Raw genomic sequence first — 21717 nt, 5'->3', positions numbered from 1 at the left:
ATGGACATAGTATCTTCAGAGAGCAGAGCAAAAACAGTATTCCCCATAGTCATGCTCTTTTCAAGAGGCTGTAGGCAGTCCATGTAATTAAACATTTAAAGAACACTCATATTTTTACCACTTTGGAAATTACTATTCAACTTCAAAGAAGTAAAATTGATAAATCTGTCCAATTGCTTAACCATCATAAGTAGTGAAAGCAACTACTGAATGAATACTACTAACTTCATTTGAATATCTTGGTTTTGCTAGCTATAGACAGTTATGAAATATTGATATTTCAGAAAAACAAGATATTACACACTTTGTTCTTTATTTTTTAAGTTGTATAGATTTTCAAAGAATATTAAATACCTGTATCATGTAACAGCTGTCCCCTTATATTTACATTTTTTTTTTTGTGCTTCTTTAGATTCCTTTTTTTTTTTTTTTAATTTTTTATTTTTTTATAAACATATATTTTTATCCCCAGGGGTACAGGTCTGTGAATCACCAGGTTTACACACTTCACAGCACTCACCAAAGCACATACCCTCCCCAATGTCCATAATCCCACCCCCTTCTCCCAAACCCCCTCCCCCCGGCAACCCTCAGTTTGTTTTGTGAGATTAAGAGTCACTTATGGTTTGTCTCCCTCCCAATCCCATCTTGTTTCATTTATTTACATTTTTAATTGGAAAGGCTTTCCCTATTGCAGATACTCAAAAACAGTGGTTTAAAGGACAATTCCAGACAGACAAAAAATAATTTAATAATTAAAAGCATAAGGACTAGAATTAATTAAAAATTATAAAAATTATAGATATGCTCTGCATTTTAAGATAAAACATTTGGTAAAGAGTGTTCAATTGTAATTTGTGATGTCATTTTGCCTTGCTGAGCTTTCTGGACAAGATAGTGGGCTTAGGGTTTAAGGGTAGAATTTTTTGAGTCAGACTGCCAAGGTTTAAACCTATATTAAGACACTAACTAACAGTACGGCTGTGGAAACATTTTTAATCTCTTCATGCCTTAAGTTTCCTTAGCTGTGGGAAGTGTATAATAATAGTAGCAACTTTTAGATTGTTATGAAGTTGGTTGTGTAAAGGATGTAGAATAGTTCCTGATACATAGTATGGTGTTAAGCATAAGCTATTGTTAAAATTCATATTCACCCCAGGCTAACTTTTTGAGGTAATAATGATTATGAAATGGGGAAAAATTGCTTTTTTATTATTTTCATTTTCTAATAATGTATCCACAGATCACTTTTATATACCTATAATCTGTTTTATATACATTGTAGTAAAATAAAGTAGGTAAGCTCAAGTCATGCCACTTTTTTCTTTATCTCTATTTCTTATCAAAAAATCCCATTTAAACAACATAAACTACAACATGTTCAGAAGACATTTTAAAATAGGAAAGACAGTGTTTCCCTTTGAAAGTACTTGATTCATACCAGCTATTGATAATCAAATGACTAGGGTATATTAACTGAGAAATTTTACGCCCTACCTAGGCATTGTGAGTATATAAAAATAATTATGTTTTTCTCTTACCTTTATCAAGTATATACTCTTTTTGTATATATGACTAAATAATGTGAAACTACTAATTTATAATATCATAAAGAATTTTAAAACTAAACAAAATTTCCCATGTTATGTGCTATGTGAAATTAGAATAATATGGTAAAATTAGAGGTTGTATTTTGGAAAAAGTGAGATTTGGACTGAGTCTTGAAAATTAGTTAGAATTTTGAAACCTAAGGAGGAAGACAAGGCAAACATGGAGACAAGAAGGAAGTACAAATAAAGCAGGGGTGATCATGGCTTACTAGTAAAACTACAGAACAATGAGAAACACATTGGATTTGGATTGTGGACGAGTGAGAAATACAGCTGATGTAGTAAAAGTCTCAAATCATAGGATAGTTGTACAGTAATAAAAAAAATGGTTTTGGAAGAATTTTAGTTCCCCTCAAGATGGATTAGAGGTGAATAATAATGGAGTGCACAAAAACATCAATGATTACATTGGGTCTAAGCATGAACATGAGATAACAATGGGAAATTTGGTGGGATTACCTAGTAGTAGATCATTGTAGGAGCGAGAAAGGATCTTGGAGAAAATGACAGAACAATATATTGGAACTTGTTAGCAAAGAGGTGATTTCTTCAAGCCATAGGGAAATATAAGATATGGAGAACTGTAGGTCTTTGCATTTGTCCAATAACAAGTAAAAGAGTGGTCAAAAGAAAGAGAATGGGCAAAGCAAAAACAAAAACACCAAAAAAAGAAAACAAACAAAAAGCAACCCAGAGAGGTAAAGAGGAATGAAACTAGTCAGCAGAGCAAGAAAAAGAAAAGTATCATAATTTTGCAGATTTTTTGTTCTATATGGAATACAGTTGTCAATAAGGATATTGGCTGGAGATATTTAGAAAAGGGATTTTTATAGAATAAAGGGCACAAATGCAAAATTTCATATATAATTGAAAATATGATTTTACCAGAATTATGACTGTTGGGACATTATCCGATACGTGTCTGATAAATCAGTTTGAATATATTTATCAATCTGAACTAAATGATGCAGGCATCCAGCAGTACTCAGCATTGACTTTGCCTTAGAATCACCTTAAGAGTTACAGCTAAACAAACTAAACACAGAACTGATGCCCAGTGTCCTGCCCTAGAGTTAATTGTATTAGTATATCTAGAGGTAAAATACTCATCTTCATTCTTTAAAGAAAGTTCTACAAGTGGCTCTGATCCACAGTGTAGGTTGAGAAACATTACAGAATTTAGATTTTTTCTCTGTGAAATTACCGCTCAGCTCCTGTTCTCTTCTCAAAAAACAAGTTGATGAAAAGCAAAATAGCAGCTTCTCTTTAGTTCAATAAGAGACTGAATTTATAAAATAATATCACTCATTATATCAGAACTATCAGGTTTAAAGTTCTTCCCATTAAGATATCTGTCTTGAAGATTTAGTTACACACTGTGATCCATTCATTGAAAATATTAATAAATCTTTCATTAACGGAGTGTTCTGGAGAAACCACTGGAAATGTGTACAATGTCAAGTAAAACATAATCATGTATATTGCTAGAGGGAAAAGCCATTATTTTGGTTTTCAGCATTATATCATAATTCATTGACATATTTGGTAATTGGAACCATAGTCTTACTTTAAGTTGACAGAGCACAGTGCTTCATTATATGTCAAATAGGAAGTGCTAACAATCTTAAACTTTTCCCATAGGGTCTTGTTTTTTTATTTGAACTTTAAAAATAGTAGGTACCCAAGTGACACTGTCATGCTGGTAGTGACTGCTTTATTGCCAGTAATTAATGGAAATTCTGGCACTGATACCCTGGGAATGCATTTCCAGAGATTTCACAATTTGGTAGTAATTAAAAATAAAGTGTTAACTGTTAATGTGTTAATATTCAGAATAGTATGTCATTGAAGATGAACATCAAGCTTACAGGTCCACTAATAGCAAAAATGCGTTGTCTTTATTACTGGATTATAAAACTACATTTAATCTTTCTACATTTAAACAACGGTGATTATAAAAAATGTAAGAATATATTTTATGTAAATTTTTCAATTAACATTTTCCTTGATTTTCTAATCATGTTTTCATTCTTTCTTTTTTGTTTCTTTTGTTACAGTAAATGAGGGAGGTATTAAAACAGCTTCCAATCTATGCCCAGACCCGGGAGAACCAGAAAATGGGAAGAGAGTTGGATCAGACTTTAGGTAATATTTTATATTGTTTATTTTATTATTTTGTCAAAGTTTAACTTAAAATTTAAAAATAACCAATAATATGGGGATGAAGACTGGGTGATTTAAAATAATAGCAGCTATATTTTATTTATTTGTTACCATTAACATATCATTAGTTTAAAGTGATTAGTGTACCAATTTTATTAGGATATTTTTCTGGAGTTTAAACCATCAATTTCTTGGTGTGCATGGATGGCTCAGTTGGTTAAGCATCTGCCTTTCGGTCAGGTCATGATCCCAGGGTCTTGGGATCAAGTCCCACACTGGGCTCCTTGCTCAGTAAGGACCCGGTTTCTCCCTCTGCCTCTGTCCCTGCCTCTCTCTCTCTGTGTCTTCCATGAATAAGTAAATAAAATCTTTAAAAAACAAAGCACAATTTCTTGTCATACAATAAGTGAAAAATCATGAGCTTTGGATTTGAAAAACATGAGTTAGAGATCAAATTCTGCTTAATAGTTGTCTGATCTTAAGTAAATAACTGAATCCTGTTGTTAGGTCCCCCCCAAAATGGGTCTGTGATTAAAGGAGCAAGACTGATATAAAGCGAAGGTCAAGCAAAGCTTTATTCCGTGCCAACCATCAAGAATCAGACCGAATGTTCCGGGCCGCACCTTTTACAAGAGAGGCGACCCTTCTCTGTTTCACAGACTAGCTTTTAAGGGAAAAGGCCATGGGGTCGGGCCTGGCCACACACAGGTGGCCAATGAGATTGTAACACACAGAGAAAGCTTCACAGTGATGCTAGGTGACCAATTGAATTACCCTTTACCCTATAGTAGACATTTGACCTAGCCTATTATGCCTTGGTTAGAATTGGTGCCCAAAAGGCTCCCAAAGGGCAGGGCCCATACTCTATGGTATCTAGGGAGACAGTATGCAACCCCCCACTGATCAGATGTCTCCACCTGGCCTGACCCACCCTTGTGTCTGGGCTTTGTTAACTGGGGCTGGTTCCCTGGACTTGTTTTTAAGTCAGTCCCCTGGGGGAAGGGGAGCAGGGAAAGTTTAAAGGTTAAAACAAGGTTGTTGACCTTGTTTAACCTTAATGGAAGCCTCTGGTTAAATAGGTCCTTACACTGTCTGCCTGAGTTTTCTGTTCTGTAACATGTAAATCAAATTTAGCACATCTAATGGTGATTTCAAATGAGGTACTGCTTGTGAAACCTTCCTGGGAATGTTCTATAAATATTTTATAAGTATTTTTCAGAAGTAGACATAAGTAATATGTTGTATCTCCATCTTAAAATTAGTATTTAGTATTTTTTTAAATTGTGTTGTGTTAGTCACCATACATTACATCATTAGTTTTTGTTGTAGTGTTCCGTGAGTCATGGTTTGTGTATAATACCCAGTGTTCCATGCAATTCGTGCCCTCCTTAATACATCACTAGGCCCCCATCCCCTAAACCCTCTCCCTTCTAAAACCCTCTGTTTGTTTCCCGGAGTCCATAGTCTTTCATGGTTCATCTCCCACTCCAGTTTCTCCCCCTTCATTTTTAGTATTTATGTTATTAATTCAAAATTAATTTTAATATACAACCAAGAGAATACATGTAGTATAATGTGGTAGGTGTTAATTTCCATAACTGGCAAACAATATTTTTTAAAACCTTGAAATTTTAGACCTCTGATTATTATAGCATTTTATAAATAAAAGATATAAAAATGCTGTAAAATATTAACCAATAATTTACATTCAAAAATGTTTGTTTTACAAGGTATCCATAATACATATATTTTTAATAAAATTATTGATAATGATTATACGTCCACCTAACACACATTTAGAATTTTTACCCCTTTATATTATTTGTATAAAGGACTAAGGAATATCCTGTGGGGGATGGGGTGGGTAGATAGTTCTTAAAATAGAGACCTATGGAAATTTTGAACCCAAGGATCTTCCAAGATGACCCAAAGTTACATTTACTATAGAGGGAGAGGAAGAAAAATGGTATACTTTCAACATAAATACAATTGTAATTTTTATAAAAAAAATTATACAACTTTATTTAACCAGCCTCATAATTAATATATATGAAAATGTTTGAAGAAAAACACTAATGAGATATTTAAAAGACCTGATATCTAGTCAAACTCTGATCTTAATAAGTTGACTTTATTAAAAATCAAGTAAATCTCTCAGTTTCAATAATTAAAAGTGGTATTTTGTAGACTTCAAAGTGATAAGCAATGTACTATGTGTTTTTTACACTTTTAAAAATTTATTATAAAATATTATATGGTATTTATTATTCTATGCCCACTTTACAAATTAGAAAACTAAAGCTCTGTTTAACTAGGTAATAATTTGATAGAACTGAAATTTGAACTTATTACTTCCTGATTCCAAAATCTGACCACTTATTTACTATATTACATTATGCTCCAAAGTGTTTAGAGTATTTGTGCAAGTGGCTTTTACAGTATGATGTGAGTTACAGAATAATCATTATGACTATTTACTTGGTTCCACTTTTTGCAAAATTAAATGGCTTTACTGGAAATATACTTAATATGGTGAGCTAAATTACCTTCAGGTGTCATGGATCCTGTTAAAAGATTATTTTGTAATCATATTTCAAGCACCATGATGAATGTTAGGCACCAAGAAACTTACAGTCAGGGGACCCTGGGTGGTTCAGATGGTTAAGTGCGGAGTCTTGATTTCAGTTTAGTTCAGGTCTCAGGGTCAGCACCATGTCAGGCTCCATACTCAGCAGGCAGTCTGCTTGACATTCTCTCTCTCCCTCTTCCCCTCCCTCCTGTGTGTTCTCTCTCCCTCTCAAATAAATAAATCTTCAGAAAAAAAAAAAAAAAGCTCACAGACTAAAAGATAATCATAATTTAAGAATGTGTGAAATGTCGAGTGATATGGAGCACTTTTTCATGTGTCTGTTGGCCATCTGGATGTCTTCTTTGCAGAAATGTCTGTTCATGCCCTCTGCCCATTTCTTGATTGGATTATTCGTTCTTTGGGTGTTGAGTTTGCTAAGTTCTTTATAGATTCTGGACACTAGTCCTTTATCTGATATGTCGTTTGCAAATATCTTCTCCCATTCTGTCAGTTGTCTTTTGATTTTGTTAACTGTTTCCTTTGCTGTGCAAAAGCTTTTGATCTTGATGAAATCCTGTTGCAAACATACAGAGGGGCTAGGGATTTTTGGAAGCTAGGAGAAAGGGTCATAGGAAGTTAACATTGAGCTATATTATAGAGGATGGTTAAAATGTTATATAGAGAGGAAGAGAAATCCAGTGACCATTATGTATTCATTATCTACTTATATTGATTATTATGTTCCTGGTTCTATACAAGGAACAAATAAAACACACACCAGTAGACATAGAGCATGGCTCCCATATGAAAATTTAATGCAGGAAAGGCAAAAGTTTAAATGTCACATTCAGTTGTAATTACAAATTTAGGACAGTACTGTGAAATCAAAAAATATAATAAGAAAAAAAAACAACCTTTTGTATGAGAGAATAAAAGGGTCAGGGGGAACCCACACATTTTAAGAAGGTCCCACTCTCACTGGTACAAGAATTTTTTGCATCTAGACTATAAGAAAGTAAGAGCCGCACATGGAGGAATAGCCTGATGAGATATTCCAGGAAAATAAAGATCATCTAAATTATAGAATATAAATGGGAGAAAAGCATAAAATGAAGTGGAGGAAATAAGGAAAAACCAGATCTTTTCTGCTGAGGAAGCAAACTGGCAGCCATTCAGCCTAATCTGGACTGAAGATATGTTTTATTTTAAGCTCACAGTGTTTTGAAAAAATTGAGAGCCAACATTTAAAAATTAGGAGATTACACACACACACACACACACACACACACGCACACAGACACTCACAAAGATTTTTGTATTTCCTTGTTATATCTGCCAACAGAAACTAATGTACCTTCATGGAAATAGCTACTGGAACCAATTAATGCCTATTCTTATTAGACTGAGCAAGACCTCTCTGGGTCACCATGGTCACTCCCAGGCTACTTTAACTCATCTACATGTAATAGGAAACTACAAAGAATTGTGAGAGTGAAGTGATCTCATTTATATTTTCAGTAGATCTTATATTTTCAGTATATCATGCTTTATACTTCTGATAGAGAGAATGAAGAAAACAGAGGTTTTAGTTAGAAGATGATTGGAGTGGTCTAGGAGTAAGATGGTGAAGATGAGGTATGGTGATGTCAGTGAACTAGACAAACTCAGGATATCCTTTAAAGATACACAATTTTTAGTATCCAATGACAATTTGTTATGGAAAGTAAGAAAAATAAAAGGTGATCCCTAATTTTCTGGGCTTAACTAACATGAGAATGGAGTACATGATAATATTTAATTAAGTGTGGGGATACCTGGATGGCTCAGTCAGTTAAGCACCTGCCTTTGGTTCAAGGCATGATCCCAAAATTCTGGGATTGAGCCCCACATTGGCTCCTGTTCAGTAGGGAGTCTGCTTCTTCCTCTCCCTCTGCCCCTCTCCTCTACTCATGCTCTCTCTCAAATAAATAAAATTAAAAAAAAAATCATTTATGTTAGAAGTCCCGAGTTTTGAGGAGGAAATTTATGAGTTCACTTTTGAGATTTTAAACTTTAAATGACAAAGTTTTCCACACAGATATGCTAAGTTTGTAGTTGAACATATTTGAAATTCAGAGATAGTCAAGGACCATCAGAATGTAGATGCTATAAAGAATATTAAAACAGAATGATATAGATGACATCATTTAAACTTTATAGAAAGATGAGACAATCTATGACTTAGTCCCAAAGACTGATGCTATTTGAGGATATGATGGAATACAAGATGCTATCAAATCATGCATATGAGTGGTGAGAGGAATAGGAGTGAAACAAAAGAAGGAAGTTCTTGAAAAGAGGTTGAGGAGTGTTGGATGCTATTGAAAAACAGAATGAGAGGAGAGAAGACTGTCTTAAATTTGTCAGCATGAAGATTATAGACAAGAGTGATTTCACTGGAGTGACAGAGGTTGAAAAAAATTGAAACAGCATGAAGAGACACTTCAGGTAGGTAATGGCTCTGGATCATCAAATTACATAAAGCAGAAGAATAATGGGGGCAGTTCTATAGTCCTTGCTTTCTTTCATCATTGTCTGGTAGTTTTCAATATACAGGTCTTTCACATCCTTGGTTAAATTTTTTTCTAGCTATTTTTTGGATGCAATTGTAAATGGAATTGTTTTCTCTATTTTTTCTTATAGTTTGTTATTGGTGCATCCTACAAAATTACTGAATTTGTTTATTAGTCTAGCAGTTTATTAATGGGGTGTTTTGGGTTTCCTTTATATGATTTTATACCATCTGCTAATAGTAACAGATCTACTTCTTTCTATTTGTTCTACTGTTCTACTAACAGTTCTACTTCTTTCAATTTGTATGTATGTATATATATATATATATATATATATATATATATATATATATGGTTTTTTGTTTGTTTGTTTGCCTAACTGTTCTGCCTGGGATTTACAATATGATGATAAATAGAAGTGTCAAGAGTGGGCATCCTTGTCTTGTTCCTGATCCTAGAAGAAACACTTTCAACTTTTGACTGTTGAATGTCATATTAGTTTCAGGCTTGTCAGGCTTTTATTATGTTGAGGTACGCTTCATTTGTACCTACTTTGTTGAGAGTTTGTATTAAGATGGTGTCCATAGCCTGTGTTCCCTGAGATCAGTTCCACAGACCAGCAGATGTGGGCCAAACCCAAAGCTCTCCCCTGCGACCATAGCTCCAGAAGAGGTAGAGTTCTTTACAGAAAGGCTAGGGGTTGTGCCTCATTCCACTGTTTGCACAGTGCCTGGGGGTGGTAACCTGCCAAGAAATGTTTTTCTGATTGCCAAAGTCCTATAGACTCAGTAATAAAACTACCTTCCACCTTAGCTACCAGAGAGCCAGGCAATCAAAGAGTGTACCATTGGTGGTAGCCATAAAACCTGGACACCAAAAATAAAAAACAGAGCACTAAATGTATGTGAAAGTCCCCTCCAGGAGACTCTAGTGCCCTGTAGCATGGCAGAGGGTGAGGACAAAGATCACACATGACCTCCAAAGTTTCTGGAAAGGATTATAGTGAGCTCCCAAATGTGTGTTTAAGTAAGAGCAAGCCCCTCTGCGCACAGTTGTGATGGTTAGGTAATTGGCCTCCTTCACAGAAAGACCTGTTTCAGTTGTCTCTTGCTGTGCATTGCTGTGGTAGCTGTTTAGGAACACTTTCCCCATTGGTTGTAGTCCTGTGGGACCCACCGAGGAAAATCCCACTGACCGTAAGAATCAGATGATGTAGAGATGTCCCCTGGCAGCAGTTACAATATGGGGGTGCCAGACAGGGTTGTAAACTTATTTCTGGGTGGCACCATTATAGTCTCATGGGGCCAGAAATGCAAATTCTCTTAGTCTCTAGAGCAAGGCAGTTAAGAAGTATCCCCTGGATGATAATCACAAAAGTAAGGGTGACAGATACCTATAAAAGCTCCCTTCTGAGAAATACTAGTGCTCTGGAGCACAGCAAAAGGAGACTGTGAAGATGGCCCCTGCCAGGCTTTGTCCAAAGGATATATCCAGAGGATAGATGTATGTGTTAAATTAGATGCCTGTTCCTCAGGCTGATACTTTAATATAGTAAGTGAGCCTTTTTCACTTTAAGTCTGGTCACCAGTAACTGCTTCTGAACTGGGCCTTGGGGCAGGTGAATCGGGGCAGTTGCGACCTTTAAGAGCTACCTCTCAAATTGCTACAGTCTTGAGAGTCTCAAGACCCAAGTCCTAATAGTTATCAAAGTTAGATGTTGTGTCGGGCCTCATCTCCCAAGTGCATGTGTTAAAAATGGGGTGCCTGATGTAAGGTTCAAATTCTTTGATCCTCAGGGAAAAACTCTGGGTTTTGAGTTTCTTCCCCATTGTGTGTTGCTGCGCAAGGGCTAGGATTTATTGTGAGATTGTTTCCCAACTTCTTGTACCCTTTGATGTGGATTTCTTCTTGTTTGCATGGTGTGTAGTGGTCACTTAGTCAGCCTTTAGGTTTGTTGTTTTTTTTTTTTTTTTAAGGAGGAAATTGTTCCATTCGTAGCTGTAGACTCAGTGTGTCCTTGGAAGGAAATGAGTTCAGGATCTTCCAACTTCATGGTCTTGAACTTAAACTCTCAAGGAAGGTTTTAATTGAAATGGAGAGTATTGGGCATAGAATATCTTTGGAAATAGAATCAACAGAACTTCCTTATGGATTAACTATGGAGAAATGCAGTTGAAAGTAATAATTCTACAAAGAGCCTTTTATAAAGAAAATGCTAGTTCAGTCTGCATCACATATAAGTCCTTTTTTATGTTTGGTTTATCAGTGATTTAATAGAACTTTTCCTTCTTTCCCCTAGCCCAAATTTCTTGCCTGTCTCTTATGGTATCCATATTTTTAAAACAAAAAAGCTTCTTTTTATTCAGATATCTCTTCTTGTGTTTTATTTATTTTTTTCTCTTATCCTCAATTTATTTCATTGCATAATCCATCTCATATTAAGGTCAAATCACTTGTTTCACTTTGTCTAGTTCACATAGCATTTCCATCATAATAATGGAATTTTATTTGATAAAAATCACATCCACTCAATAAAAAAAGTGTTTTGCTATGGAAGTTATAAATATTAAATCTGAATAACTATTCAAATGCAGCATGGGAAAATCTGACAGATCTGACATTGAATTTTGATTTTATGTTTTTTGATCATTAATAATGGCACCAGAAGGCATTTTTAATAATTCATTTTATCATAATTTAACTTTTCAAAAAATGTAATTTAATAATGTGTGGCATAAAATACATGAAATCCCATTTTTATAGATTAAGAATTAGTATACATCAAGTATTCCCACATTGCACAAACCAAGATACTTGCCTTACCTGTAAATAATTTTATTCAATAAAGATTATTTTACAGTTGGAATATTTTAATGTATTTCTAAATATGTGTATTTTAAACTGTATTTCATGAAAGATTACCACAATTTAAATTATTTGTGGCCTGTAACTATTTCTTGCATCACCTTTTCTTTTTAGTGTTTTTATCATAACACTGCAAAAACAGCTTGTTTCTCCCCTCCAGTAATGAGACCATGAAAATAAAGTAGACGAAGTATAGATAAAGTGCTAAGTTCCTCAGAAAGTGTGCACAGTATAAATGCTAAGTCTTGCGATTTTCGTTACTTGTTTTCTTTTTAGACTCACTAACCATGTTGAGTATTTTTATAAATCACATTTTTCTAAATATCCTATTAGATTAGATAACACAATTGAAGTAATTTTAAAATTCTAGTCCCACTATTTCTTCTACATATTTATATATCTTAAAATACATTTTTTATAGGAACTAGTTTTACTATGGTAATATTGTTCTGGGCAATCTGGGATCCAAGAAACAATAGCAAATTTATGCTTGCATACTCTTTGTTTTCAGACCTAGGTAATATGTCTTTTCAAACTGAAAGATGCCAGAAACATCTTCCCTTATGGACAACAGTACAAGTCTTAGTTGCATTAGTCTTAAAATATAATATGAGAGGAAGTTTGCAGTGCAGGTTTACTCAGCAATCTTCTCTTAAGCATCTAAACTAATTTTGGCTAGGTGATGAAAAAAATTATAAGATGGTATCTGTCTTCAAGAGATAGAATAAATTCTAGTATGGTGATATGAGAAAGCCCACAAGTGAATACATTTAAGTTATATGAGCCAAGAGAACACGGATATAAATTATGAGAAAATAAGGAAGATGAAAATCCACCTGAAGAATGGATAGGATTCTTACAGGGAAAGATTGGCAGGATCACGTTCTAGAAAGAGAGAATAGCATGTGCTGTATTGCTGAGCTGATAAAGGGTAGAGGCATTTGGAAGAACAGTTTGCCTTAAGCAACTGGTTATTTTAAGAGAATAGTAGCTTTTTAAAAAAAAAAATCTCTTTTTAAAAATACACTTCATACAACTAAAATGATCTATTTTCTGTAAGAGGCACGTCTAGCATTCTGTAACACAATATGGCAGAATTGGAATATAATGTCAGAAAGTTAGGTTTGCACTGTATTAAGAAGGAACTTAAATGCTAGAATGCAAATGTATAAACAAAAGGAAAAGAGCACCAAATTACAAGCCATAAGCTTGTAATTTGAGGGCTAACTTTATTACAGCTAAGCACACAATCTTCTGGCATACAAGTTTACTCATTAGCAAAATGGGAATATACCATGTATATTTTATTAAAATGATTTTTTAATTTATGCATGAGACTATGACCTGAGCCAAAACCAATAGTCTGAGACTTAATGGACTGAGCCACCCAGGTACCGCAACCCATATAATATTTTAATGAGCAGAAAAATAATAGTTGTGAAAGTGTTTTTAAGCTATGGTATTTCTGTATGTAATAATTGATATTATATGTATTCTTAATTCCATGAGCTATGAAGAGATTCAATTATTTTTTTTTCTTTCAGAGAGAGACAGCATGTTGAGGTTTAGGGAAGGGAGAGAGAGAAAATGAATCCCAAGCATTCCCCAAGCTGGGGTCTGAATCCCAATCTCCAACATGGAGCTTGATCTCATGAACCATCATGACCTGAGCCAAAATCAAGAGTAGGATGCTTAACTGACTGAGCCACCCACATGTCTGGGCGATCCAAGTTTTTTATCAAGGGTAATATAGCAGTAGCTATGCAATAAAAATCTTTACCTGAAAGCTAAGTGTAATACATCTTGTAGTAGAATAGGAAGCTATTGCTGTTGCTCAGATGAGAAATTTTTAGGGTGTAAAGAAAGATAAAGGCAATGAGAATTGAAAGGAATCAATTAATGAGATTGAAGAAGTAGAATCAAAGGGTTGCAGGATTTGGGGAAAGAATAAAGATTTTGAAATCTGAGTGCATTTGAAAAATCATACTAAAATTACGAGGGGAAAGGTAACCGGTCATTCTTGAGCTCTACTTTAGCCCAAGTACTTTACCAGACAATTTTGTAACATTAGATAACTAGTTCTTTGCTATAGCAGTATGATTTGATGTCATTCTGTTTTTATTAAAGAGAAAACAGATCTTTGGGGAAAATAAAAGGCTTTAAATGAACTTAATTGAATTCCAAATTCCATACTCTTTCACTTGTAGTAATGTATGTTTGTTTTAGAGGAAACACTAGTCCAGTTTATTAAAAGTTAAAAATAAAGATCCTAATCTCTGAAAAATGAAAATAATAAAGACTTAAAAAAAAGAAATTCACGATTATTGAAGCTTTCAGGAGGTAATGATATTCCCAAAGCAGAATATACAGTAAAGGAGGAGAGTTTTGAAGAAGGGACAAGGAGCAAATCTTATTTTTTAGAGAATGGGAGGAGGAAATGGATTCAAGAAAAGAGTGAAAAATTGGTGGTAGAATGACTAGACTCAGAGAAACCAAGATATTCCTTAGCTACTAAAGCCAAAAAGAAGAAAAAAAAAAAGTTACAAAGATGACAGAAGAATTGAGGTAAATAAGAAGAGATAAAATTAATTTAGAGATGGAGAAGTCATTGATAACTTAAGAGATGATGCAAAACATCATAGTACAAAATATTACTAAGAGGAGTGCTTGGCTGTCTTAGTCAGAGGAGTGTACAATTCTTGATCTCAGGGTTGTGAGTTTGAGCCATGCATTGAGTGTAAAAATTACTTAAAAATAAAACCTTAAGAAAATTATCAAAATGATAGGAAATAGCTGTGTGGTAAGGAAGGAAATGTCACAGTTGTAGGCTATTATTTAGAAGATTTTTGTGGGGATACATGGAACACTTCCAGGAAGTTTCATTTATTAATAATCTCTTTACAAATACCTAAGTGAGACATATAAGTGAATATACCTGCATATTTAGAATGCTCATTTTAGGAGGACAGGTGAAGGTTGGTCCACATTCAAAAGTGTGATGGATTTATATCATGTTAGTCCGCTTTTCTTGACAATAGTAGGGGTTTAATATTACCAGATGAGAAGCATGTACCCTGGTGTTTCCATTACTAAGCTATACTAGTGTTTTAATAAGCCAAATAAAAACCCAAATTTTGGAACCAATTTTTTTTTTTTTTTTTGTTCTCGAAGAGAAGGCAAATTCTTGTCCCCATCTAATGACATCTCTTTAAAGGGAAGGTGTTAGGGAAGGCCTTGCCCCAGAAGGAAAGTCTGTGTAAGGTAAGTATTCCAGAAGCTGAGCCTTCCCAGACATTTGGTTATCATTTTAAGAGGCATTTACATTTTTAATTTATTTTTCAGCATAGAAATCGTTGGCAGTTTCTATATCATTTTGGCAGCATTTTTCCCTTTGAAAGCCTGTTATGCTCCATAGACACTTCAAATTAGAAAAATAGGCTTTTAGGATTTCAAAACACAGATGTTAGGAGTCTCACCTTGGAGATTAGCACACAAAATGGTAGGAAAATCATAGCATGCCCCATAAGATATCTTACTCCCAGGATTTTCTTATAATTTCCTCAATGACTATAAAAGTATTGATTATGTGCTTACAAGAATATTTCTGTTTTAGCAACTGCTACCTGTAAGTCATTTAGTTTTATGGTGAGATTAAAGTCCTACTATTAGGTTATGTGATCAGAGAAATTAAGGAAAAAAGGCTGAAGTTGTAGTTATACATATAAATGTAATAAAAATCTCAGCGATAATGTTAAATGTATGGTCATAGATTCTGTAATATAGTAATAGTGGTGCATAATTCATTTAAAACATTAGTTTAAAAGTTAAAAAGTGGACATAATAAAAATAAGCATCACTAGTATAATTTTTATTAGTTACATAATAATAATTAAAAACATGTTTTGTAACAGTATCAACCTAACATATAAGAAGGGAGTAAAAGTGTAAAGTTTATGATCTATTGGAGATTTGAAATTGTTATTGTTTAAAATATTGTGCTATAAATTTTAGGTATTTTATGTAAGTCTAATGGTAACCATAAAGGGAAATCCTGTGGTAATTACACAAAAGGGCATGATCAAGAAATCAGAGCATGTGGTTACCAAAAGACATCAAAACATAAAAAAAAGACAGCGGGATAAAAAACAAGGAGCAATAGATCTATAAAACAACCAGAAAACAATTAACAAAATAACAATAGTCCTTACATATTGATAATTACATAAATGTAAATGCATTAAATTCTCTACTTATAAGTCATAGAAATGGCTGAACAGATTTTTTAAAAAATAAAAAGAAACAAGAGCCAACAATATGATGCGTATGAGACTCAATTTAAACTTAAAAACAAACATTGACAATAAATGACTGAGTACATCAAGAATATATAATAAGTGTAAATATTTACAAATTGAACTACCTAAATATATATAAAGCAAAAAGTAACATAGCTCAAAGGAGAAATAAATAGTAATACAGTAATAAAGACTTAAAAATCCCCTTCTTAGCAGTGGATACAGCATCCAGAAGAGAACCAATAAGGAAACAATGGGTTTGACAAGACTGTGAAGCAAATGGACCTAACAGACATATACAGAATATTCTATCCGGTGAAGAATACATATAGTTCTTAAGTGAGCGTAGAATGTTTTCTAGGATAGACCATAAGTTAGGCCACAAAACAAGTCTTAGCAAATTCAAGAAGATTGAAATCATGCCAGATATCTTCACTAACCACAATGGCACAAAGCTAGAAATCAATAATGAAAAAAATGGAAAACTCACAAACATATAGAAATTAAACATCTGAGCAAGTAATTAATCAAATAAAGTTACCAGAGGAATTAGAAAGTTTTGTGAGAAAAACAAAACTGGAAACACAACAATCCAGAACTTATGAATATAGCAAAAACAATGCTAAGAGGGAAGTTCTTGCAATATATGCTTACATGAAGAATCAAGAAAGATCCCAAATATACAACCAAACCATCGACCTTAAGGAACTAGAAAAAGAAGAGCAAACTTAGCCCAAAATTAGAAGAAAGGAAATAATAAAGACGAGAGTGGAAATAATTGAAATAGAAAACAGCAAAATAATAGAAAATATTAACCCAACTAGGAGTTATTTCTTTGAAAAGATACAAAACTGGCAAGCCCTCAGATAGAGTAATCAAGGTAAAAAATGGAAGAGGTCACAAACCAACAAAATTAATGCTGAAAAAAGAAATGTTAGCATTGATAATACAGAAATTCAAAGGATCATAAGAGGCTATTGCTATGAACAATCATATGCCAATGAACTAGAAAACATAAAAGGAATGGAAAATTCTAAGAAACGCACAACTTGCTAATATTGAATCAGGAAGAAGTGGAAGACCTAAATAGACCTATTACTAATAAGGAGATTGAATTAGTAATCAAAAATTGCTTGGAACTAGATGGTTTTACTGGTGAACTTTGCCAAACATTTTTTTTTCTTTTAAAGATTTTTATTTATTTATTTATTTGACAGACTTTGGCTCAGGTCATGATCCTAGGATCCTGAGATTGAGGTCCTGAGATCGAGCCCTGCATCAAGGGTGCTGCTTCTCCCTCTCCTACTCCCCCTGCTTGTGTTCCCTCTATTGCTGTGTTTCTCTCTGTCAAATAAATAAATAAAATATTTATAAATAAATAAATAAATAAAAAATTTAAAAGAATAATCTAGTCATGTTTTTTATAGAAGTAAGAAAGACACTCTTAAAATTTATATGGAACCAAAAAAGACCTCAAAGAGCCAAAGGAATTCTGAGAAAGAAGAATAAAATGGGAAGTATTACACTTCCTGATTTCAAGCTACATTATATAGATAGTCATCAAAACAGTATGGTGCTTGCATAAAAACAGAGAAATAGACCAATGAAACAGAATTGAGGTCTATAAATAAACCAAATATTCGACAAAGGAACAAAGAATACTCAATGGAGAAAAGGCAGCCTCTTCAATAAATGGTACTAGGATGACTGGATAGTCACATATCAAAGAATTAAATTAGATTTATATCTTACACCACCCACAACAATTAAATCTGATTAAGGATGTAAATGTTACATCTGAAACCACAAAATTCCCAGAAGAAATCATAGGAATAAAACTCCTTAATTTGGGTCTTGGTGATGATTTTTTTAATTTGACATCAAAAACAAAAGAACAAAAGCAAAAACAAGTAAGTATGATGACATCAAACTAACTAAAGCAAAGGAAACTACCAAAAAATTGAAAAGATGAGCTGTGAAATGAGAAAAAAAGAATTTGCAAATCATGTATGTCGTAAGTGGCAAATATCCAAAATGTATAAAGCACTCATACACTGAATGGCAACAATAATGATAATTATCATGCAGTTTAAAAAAGGGGGGGGGGGCAAAGGACCTGAATACACATTTCTCCAAAGAAGATGTACAGATGGCCAACAGGTACATGAAAATATCACTAACATACATACTCAATATCACTAAACATTGGAGAAATGCAGTTTAAAACCACAATGAAATATAACCTCACACCTGTTAGAATGGCCATCATCAAAAAGATAAGAGATAACAAATGCTAGCAGGAATGTGGAAAAAAGTAAACCCTTGTGCACTGTTGACTGGATTGTAAAGTGGAACAATCAAAATGGAAAAAAGTATGGAGGATCCTCAAAAAATTAAAAAAAGAACTATCATATAATCCATCAATTCTACTTCTGGGAATATACCCCAAAGAAATGAAAGCAGTAATTGAAAAGGTTATCTGTGCCCCCATCTTCATAGTCAGTTGCTACAGATAGAGAGTTGAAAAGGGAGTTTTTAATTGTATAAGGAAAAATGGAATTAAAAAATTAGAACACACTGGGGCTTAAGTGGGTACGAGAAGAATCAATGAAACAAGATGGGATTGGGAGGGAGACAAACCATAAGTGACTCTTAATCTCACAAAACAAACTGAGGGTTGCTGGGGGGAGGGGATTTGGGAGAAGGGGGTGGGATTATGGACATTGGGGAGGGTATGTGCTTTGGTGAGTGCTGTGAAGTGTGTAAACCTGGTGATTCACAGACCTGTACCCCTGGGGATAAAAATATATGTTTATAAAAAATTAAAAATTTAAAATTAAAAAAAATTATAACACACTGTGATAAGTACAATCAGATAAATATATCTAATATACAGAGAAATAGGTGATTACCTCTTTGGGAGATATAGAGAGGAAACGCTGCCCCAAGGGAGGTGACATCTTCATTTTGTTCTGATAAGAGTTGAAGTTTTCCACATAGACAAGTGTAGGAGAGACTTTGAGGATGGGCGCAGAATATAGGCACAGACACACAGCTCTATACCACGCAGCACAATCAGGGACGGCCTGTGTTGCTGACTGTCAATGAGTGGAACATAAATCCCAAAAAGGAGTTTGCCAAGCAGAGAAGGGAATGGAATATATTCCCAATGGATGGAATACATTCCCAGATTAAAACTTTACTCCACACATGTTCTGTTTAAACAAAAAGGCAAAGGCAAGTGATGTATCATAAGAAAACTTTTAAACTCCTCTATAAAAAACTATTATAACAGAATACCTGAAAGGCATTTTACAAATAATGCTTTATTTTCCCCAAGTAACAAGAAACCCAGAAGTACTTTCTGTCAGACATTCTGCTTCTTAGTAATACTATTAGTGACCAAGCCTCTTTCCGTCTTTTTAAGTTTTTTCTCTTTATCATTCTTAGCATATTAGTTTTGAGCCTCTTACAGACCATCTCATGATGGCAAGATGGCTCCAGATAACAATTCCTCTTTTAAAAAAAGGAAGAAGGACTAATGTGAAGGAGTTTTCTCTTTTTGAGATCTCGTATTCTTGTTCAGGAAGAAAAGTCTTGGCTAACTTCCATGTCATTGTCCAGAAATGATTGCCAGGCCCACCTTTGAAACAATCAGCCTCCTAGAGAATGAGATTAATATAACCCGCTTAAACTGAATGGGTGTCTTCCCTGGGGCTGGCATGAAGATATCCTGAATATCCTGAATAAGTCAGGGTTCTGCTTAAGGGGTAAGAGATAATTGTTGAAAGGGAACAGGTAGAGTCTGCCAGGTACAGGGAGCATAAAAAGGCAACTTATGACTTAGTCTCCCTTTTGTTCTCTAATCTCCTATAGCCTTTAGCCCGCTTCCTTCCCACTTCCACCTCAACTTTAATTCACACCCACATGCATATACACACTAGACTGAATAGACTAGCCGTAGTCGACTATTGTGGTTCCCAGAATCTGTCATGTCTGTAAACACTGCAAATTTTGTATGCTGCCTTCCTTACCTAGAATATCTGTCTTCTCATTCTTTGTTTAGCTTCATCTGCTCAGCCTCCAGTACTAAGCTTAGATTTCAACCCCAAGCAGTCTTTTTTAGAGACCTAACTCTTTTTTCTGTAATAATCTCCACATTTAAAATGTGGTATTCTGACTTATTTTTTTCTATTTGTATCTTCTTAACTGTCCATAAACTTTCTGAGAGGAGGGTGCAATGTCTTCTTTCAATATTTTCTCCTCTGTATCCATTTTGCATAGACTCTAACATACAGCAAATATTGAAAAATCATGCTCAACAAACATTCTGTTTTGTTGGGCCTGCATTGTATTTAAGAAATAAAAAAAAAAAAAAAAAAATCAGGGGCACCTGGGTAGCTCAGTTGGTTAAGTGGCCAACTTTTTTTTTTTTTTTTTTAAGATTTTATTTATTTGAGAGAGAGAGAGAGATAGGACAAGCATGGGTAGGCATAGAGGGAGAAGCAAACTCCCTGCTGAGAAAGAAAGCCTGATGTGGGGCTGGATCCCAGGATCCTGAGATCATGAACTCAGCTGAAGGCAGATGTTCAACTGACTGAGTCACCGAGGTACCCCTAAGCTGCCAAATCATAATTTCAGCTCTGGGTTCTGAGATGGAGTCCCATGTTGGGCTCTGTGCTCAGTGGGGAATCTTCTCGAAGATTTTCTCTCTCTCCTTCTTCCTTGCCCCTTCCCCCACTTTTGTGCTTTCTCTCTAAAATAAATAAATCTTTAAAAGATAATAAAAGCATTCATTTAGAATATGAATGGCTTTAAGCAAGCAGATAACCTATTCATGATCAAACTTTTGGCTTTGATTATTCCTTAGACATTTGAGGTTTTAACTCCTATGTAAACATTCAATGAATATATATATTGAATAAGTAGATCAATGAATACATATTTTCAAGTGTGGTAAGTCTGTCTTGGATGACTAAGCTGATGAAAGTATTATGCACTAAGATTGGAAATAAAGGAAGAGAAAAAAAGTTTCAAGGAGAAGATCCATTCAGTTTGAGATACTATGAATTTGTGGTCTTCCTGTGGGACATTAAGGTCGTTCCCAAAAGAGATGGAAAACAGAGATACAGATTGGTGAGAAGGAGGTTGAAGTCATGTGTCACAGAATACGCAGCTGCCCTACAGGTTTCTCCTCCCCGTACCACCCCTCCCCCAACACACACACTCAAGATTCTCATCCTGCTCACCTAAGGGCTTCCAATTGCAAGCACTTGTGACTCCACTGGAAGCCCATTTTGGGGTGGGCGGGCCACCTATGAGGGTAATGGGGAGTGACTGTTCACAGGTATAGAGTTACATAATAAAAATAGTTTCAGTAATAAAAATATTCTGAGATTAGATAGTAGTGATATTGTGTAACTTTATGAACATACTAAAACCTAGTAAACTGTACACTTTAAAAATGTGAAAAAAGTGTCTGCAAGTAAGTGGATGAATAAATGGGTGTCTGGAAGGATGGTTTGCCTGGTATATGGGGGAGGGGTCAGTCAGGTAGGTTGCCAGGGTGGAAATGGGTGCACAGATTGTGGAAGATAAGGGGAAAGAGGTAGGAAACAATCAGACCATGAGGGAGTCTCATTTTCTATCCCAAAGTTCCCACA

The 21717-nt window shown here is 34.5% G+C and overlaps 1 protein-coding gene across 1 annotated transcript in view; it reads left to right on the top strand.

Annotated features, from left to right (window-relative positions):
• LOC132014588 (CUB and sushi domain-containing protein 3-like) overlaps positions 1 to 21717 on the top strand; it is an 809760-nt gene that overhangs the window by 528651 nt on the left and 259392 nt on the right. The window contains exon 7 of the mRNA XM_059395524.1: positions 3668 to 3755. Within this exon, the coding sequence (XP_059251507.1) occupies positions 3668 to 3755 (88 nt within the window). The remainder of the gene's footprint in view (positions 1 to 3667; positions 3756 to 21717) is intronic.

The sequence above is a fragment of the Mustela nigripes genome, chromosome 3 (genome assembly GCF_022355385.1).
Source record: "Mustela nigripes isolate SB6536 chromosome 3, MUSNIG.SB6536, whole genome shotgun sequence".
NCBI lineage: Eukaryota > Metazoa > Chordata > Mammalia > Carnivora > Mustelidae > Mustela > Mustela nigripes.
This window is presented reverse-complemented; position numbering and strand designations above follow the sequence as displayed.